This window comes from Cucurbita pepo, chromosome 6, assembly GCF_057944985.1.
Source record: "Cucurbita pepo subsp. pepo isolate OVF chromosome 6, ASM5794498v1, whole genome shotgun sequence".
In the NCBI taxonomy this organism is placed as follows: Eukaryota; Viridiplantae; Streptophyta; class Magnoliopsida; order Cucurbitales; family Cucurbitaceae; genus Cucurbita; species Cucurbita pepo.
The window spans coordinates 3,594,368-3,599,598 of NC_141803.1; the positions used below are offsets into that span (position 1 = coordinate 3,594,368).

General features: G+C 32.3%; 1 protein-coding gene across 1 annotated transcript; it reads left to right on the top strand.

The window, feature by feature from the left end:
- Positions 1 to 249: 249 nt before the first annotated feature.
- On the top strand, positions 250 to 5,011 carry NAC1 (NAC domain containing protein 1). Its single transcript, XM_023679398.2, has 3 exons — positions 250 to 867; positions 2,712 to 2,989; positions 4,413 to 5,011. The coding sequence occupies exons 1-3, from the start codon at positions 693 to 695 to the stop codon at positions 4,905 to 4,907; spliced, it is 948 nt and encodes a 315-aa protein (XP_023535166.2). The 5' UTR covers positions 250 to 692; the 3' UTR covers positions 4,908 to 5,011.
- Positions 5,012 to 5,231: the final 220 nt, after the last annotated feature.

Below are 5,231 nucleotides of genomic sequence, written 5' to 3' on the forward strand. Positions count from 1 at the left end.
CTCTCTCCCATATATTTAATTAATTAACTGATCAATCGATCAATAAAATGTGTGCCCAAAAAGTTGTGTAAAATACATGGCTCATACAGCTTACAAAAATATGTGTATATATATATATATATATATATATATATATTAGATTCCCTGAGATTAATTATTATCCGTTTATTATTTTTATTTTCTTTAGCTTGATAAATAAAAATAAAAAATTATGCTTGCTTTTATTTAAATTGCTAGTTCTTATGGTAAGAATGAAGTTGGAGATGGGAATGAAGAATATATTCTTCGATCTCCGTTCCGTTTTGTTGATAGAAAAAGATTTATCTCTATTCCCTCTCCTATATTCCGCCCCATTAAGGTATGACTCGGGAGCTTTTCTCTGTTATTCTCCGCCCCATCAAAGTAGGTCCCGCAAACTCCATTTTTGTAGAAAAACGAATATCCGTATTCCATACGAAATAAATTAATATCTTCCCTACAACATATACTCAAAATTAAATATTTGTGTATATATATACATGTATGGGGGTAGAGCCACAGCTTTCTCTAAATAGTTTTATAATTAGAATTAACCTCTTGATCATATAGCTTTATACTCTTTTCTTTTTATTTCAATCTCCTTCCCTTCTCTCTCTCCTTCTCTCTCCTTCTCTCTCCTTTGTTTTGCAGAAGAGAAGAAGAAGAAAAAAAAAATGGAGAATAATATAAGCATGGTGGAGGCCAAACTTCCTCCTGGATTTAGGTTCCATCCAAGAGATGAAGAATTGGTCTGTGATTATCTGATGAAGAAGATTGGCTCTGTTTGTGATTCTTCTTCTCTCTTGATTGAAGTTGACCTCAACCAGTGTGAGCCTTGGGATATTCCAAGTAAGTCTTTCTTTTTTCTTTCTAATTTTTAATTCTTTTGGTGTTCTTATTTTTTTTGCCTTCTTCTTCTTCTTGGTTGATTTTCTGAAACCCATAATCCATAATTTAAAAGATCATACAAATATAAATAAGGTTTAGTTTAATTCAAGGGCCTTGAATTTGTATAGCGTAATTTGATATAAAGTTTCTATTTGATTTTTGAAATTAGTATTTATTAAAAAAAAAGTTGTATTGTTTGAGAGCTATTTTGAGTCGTTAAATTAATTACTTTGGTGGTTCATAAGCTAGATGTTTTGAAGGCTTTCTATTGGTTTAATTCAATCTAGATTTTATAAGATATTTCAATAGTTTTTACTATATGGAAGAAAAAAAAAAAAAAAAAAAAGTAATTTTGTTGCTCTTTTTTGCCCTTGTCATTTTTTAAAAAAATTTCTTCCCAATTTCGACCTTTCTTTTCAAGTGAGGTTGTGTTGTTCTTCTTTTACAAATGGGCTAAAATGGTCATTTTACCAGATTAATAATATAATTTCAAATAACAATAGTCATTACATCAACATCTTACTCAAAAGTCTTTTCCTAAGATAACTATCCTTTATTTTTCTAAATTCCAAGATAATTTATAAAACAATAAAGTCATATATTTTCATCAAAACTTGAAAAAAAAAAAAACTTAGTTTGTGTTATCAATATTAATTAATTTTATTTATATGAACATAAAAATTTATATTTACTCGGTTTAATTTTATTTTATTTCAGTTATAGATATAATAATATAATAAGCAAATTTGATGAATAATTCAAAACTTTCCAAATTCATAAGTTTATGCAGCTGAAACCGATACTTTTGGATTTTTTTAAAAAAATGAAAATGATAATGAAAAAAAGAAAAGGAAATAGATGTGAGAGTGACTGATAGCTACAAGCCAACAAATTCCAACCCCAAATATCATCAAGTTGTTCTTTGTTCCCACCCAATAGCAGTCCTCAAATATGTAGAATTTTAAACCATATTTCTTCAATTAATTATTATTATTATTATCTCATTTCTTCCACTAATTTAATTTTGTTTCCTTGCCAAATCCAATAAGGGTTGTCACTTTCACTTTTATGTGCCTTTTCACCTTTTAAAATTACTGTATAGGAATCTTTTTAACTTTTTTTTATTAATTTTTTACCTTAATTTATTTTTTATTAAATAGTGATTGATATTGACACTTTAACTGCACACAATTAGATATGGTTCGACCTTGATGACTCATCACCCAAATATTCTTCCCATTCATATATATATATATATAATTTTTTTTCCTTTTTTTTTCCTCTTATTTGACTATTGTATGTTTTTTTATTTTTTTTTATTTTTTATTATTTCAATAATCTAAGTGGCATTATCGTTTAGGTCAATAGATTTAGGTAGTGGGTAGCAAATTTAGTAGTTAAAAACAATTAAATTCAATACTATTGAAAATAATTAATTTATAGCTCATGATTATAATTATGTTTCAATTATAAAGAATTTATTCAATTATGAAGCTTTTTTTTTTTTTTTTTTTTTTTTTTGAGTTATTGAACTTCAGGGTCATGATTGTAATTCACTATTTTCAAAATTTTTAGTATAGAAATATAGAAAAAGAAAATTGTGTGTACAAATATTTATTTAGTTAAATCACGAATTTGCTCTATGATTTCAGTATAATTACAATATAACATATCAATTTAACCAAAACCTTTATAGTCTTTTCTTTTTTTTCTTTTTTTTTTTTTTTTTTTTTTTTTTTTTTTTTTTTTTTTTTTGAAGAGACCAAATTGTTCAATTGTTCATTTGATATGTGAATTTTGTGTAGGAGAGGCATGCGTGGGGGGAAAAGAGTGGTACTTCTTCAGCCAGCGGGACCGTAAGTACGCGACTGGGCTTAGAACAAACCGCGCCACAGCCTCAGGGTACTGGAAGGCCACTGGCAAAGACAGGCCTGTCTTTCACAAGGCCAATCAACTCGTTGGGATGAGAAAGACTCTTGTTTTCTACCAAGGAAGGGCCCCTAAAGGCCGAAAAACCGAGTGGGTTATGCATGAATTTCGCCTTGAGGGTCCACTTTCTCCTCTCAAAGATCCACCTCCTAGGGTATGAACGTTCTCTCTCTATTTCTCTATCTTACCATGCAAGTGTTTGTGAAAATGTCTGTGTGAATTTGTTGAGCTTTTTGTGTTATTGGTTTGATGAATATGTTACCTTGCTTAATCAACTCATTAGTGACGGTTTAGCTAGACTGTTTTTGTTGATTTAACACTCTATCTATCCTCTTGCCTCCAAGTGTTTGTTAAAATGCCTATGGGAGTTTGTTGAGTTTTTTCTTTGTATCATTTTCTTGTTTATTGATGTGAATTCACTTATTGTTATGTTTTCATGAATATGTTACCATGCTTAAACAACTCACTAGTGATGGTTTAGCAATAGCCGCTTGAAGTTTCTTTTTGTTGATTTGAAATGTTTATGATACCAATTTTTCTAACCATTTAGCCATGTTTTGATTGTGATATATTGGTAAAATTCGTGAGGGGTTGAATTTCTCTGATTTAGGTTTGGATTTTGTAACGACCCAAGCCCACCGTTAGCATATATTGTCCTCTGTAGGCTTTCTCTTTCGGACTTCCCCTCAAGGTTTTTAAAACGCATTTGCTAAGGATAGATTTCCACACTCTTATAAAGAATGTTTCATTCTTCTCCCCCACCGATGTGGGATCTTACAATCCACCCCCTTCGAGGCCTAGCATCCTCGCTGGCACTCATTTCCTTCTCTAATCGATGTGAGACCTCCCAATCCACCCCTCCTTCGGGGTCCAGCGTCCTTGCTAGCACACTGCCTCGTGTCCACCCCCTTCAGGGCTTAGCCTCCATACTGTCACATTGCCCGGTGCTTGGCTTTGATACCATTTGTAACAGCCCAAGTCCAGCACTAGCAGATATTGTCCTCTTTAGCCTTTCCCTCAAAGTTTTTAAAACGCGTCTGTTAAGGAGAGATTTCCATACTCTTATAAAGAATGTTTCGTTCTCCTCCCCAACCGATGTTGGATCTCACAAATTTTCTCCCTACTTTGTGTTGTAATCCGGAAGAGATTAATATCAGTTTAATCTAGGAAGAATATGAGAGTTAAAATAAAATATCTGTTCATCAAATTCTGAAATTACCCTTCGAACATTTGGCATTTAGTTTCCTAACAGTGACTCATTTTGTTTAATTTTTTTTCTCTGCTCTCATTCAACATCTATTGGCTTGACTTAGATATGCATAAAATAAACATGTGATGCAACCTGTATTTTGAGAATTTCCATATTAGTTGGTTTGTTTGTCTGGCACTAAAATCTTTGACTTTTACAAATTCGTCTTCAAAAATTTTAAATAATGTTAGCAGCTGATGGCGCAATATTTTCCTGTTCATGATAAAGGATTGCGTCTAAGAAGGCCAATTAGTTTACGTTGATAGCAACCTCACGAAGAAGTCTGCACTATTTTAACTGTTGTGGCTTGTGCTTCTTGTGTCCACAGGAGGACTGGGTTCTGTGCAGAATGTTCTGTAAACAGAAAGAAGTGCCCGCCCGACCGAGCACGGGAAGCAGCAGCTCCTACAGCAACGCCGCTGCCTCGTCGTCTCTCCCAGCTTTGATGGACTCATACCTCAGTTTTCACCAAAATCCAAGCAGCTATTTAAATGAGTTTGAGCAAGTGCCCTGCTTCTCCATTTTGTCTCAAAACCAAACCATCCCATCTCTCTCAAACCTCATACAAATGGAGGCAAACACAGGCAACAACATCAAGAACTTCACCACAATGTATGGAGGAATGCCAAATTCAAGCACTTATTCTTCAAATATTGACCCTTTTGCCTGTGACTCATCAGTGCTCAAAGTTGTTCTAAATAACATTACTAAGATGGAAACAAATGGCAACCCCTTCATAGGGCAACCCAGCATGGGAGAAGGCAGCTCTGACAGCTACTTGTCTGAGGTTGGTGATGATATTTCCAGCTTTTGGAACAGATGACCCAGAAGGAAAATGAAGGAGAAATTAGTTTATTGTAAAGAAAAATGGTGATTATTAAGAAGGATTGTAATTTAAAGGGTTTTTTTTTTTTTTTTTTTTTTTTTTTTTTTTTTTTTTTTTTTTATAATAAAAAGATCCCAAGTGTAAATTTTATTGCATATTTTGGGAACTTTTTAAAGCCTAATTCATGGTTGATGAAATGCAACTCCATGCTTGATTTTTTAGAATTTTTTTTTTCATAATTATACCAAAAAAAAAATATATATATTTATACCGATAGAAACTGGTCCTTCAGGGAATGAAATTGAAGCTGCTTTACCTTGT

Coding starts and splice junctions, on each gene's coding strand:
- NAC1 (XM_023679398.2), top strand. CDS start 693: ATGGAGAATAATATAAGCATGGTGGAGGCCAAACTTCCTCCTGGATTT. Junction 868..2,711: donor TGAGCCTTGGGATATTCCAA/GTAAGTCTTTCT, acceptor AATTTTGTGTAG/GAGAGGCATGCGTGGGGGGA. Junction 2,990..4,412: donor TCAAAGATCCACCTCCTAGG/GTATGAACGTTC, acceptor TTGTGTCCACAG/GAGGACTGGGTTCTGTGCAG.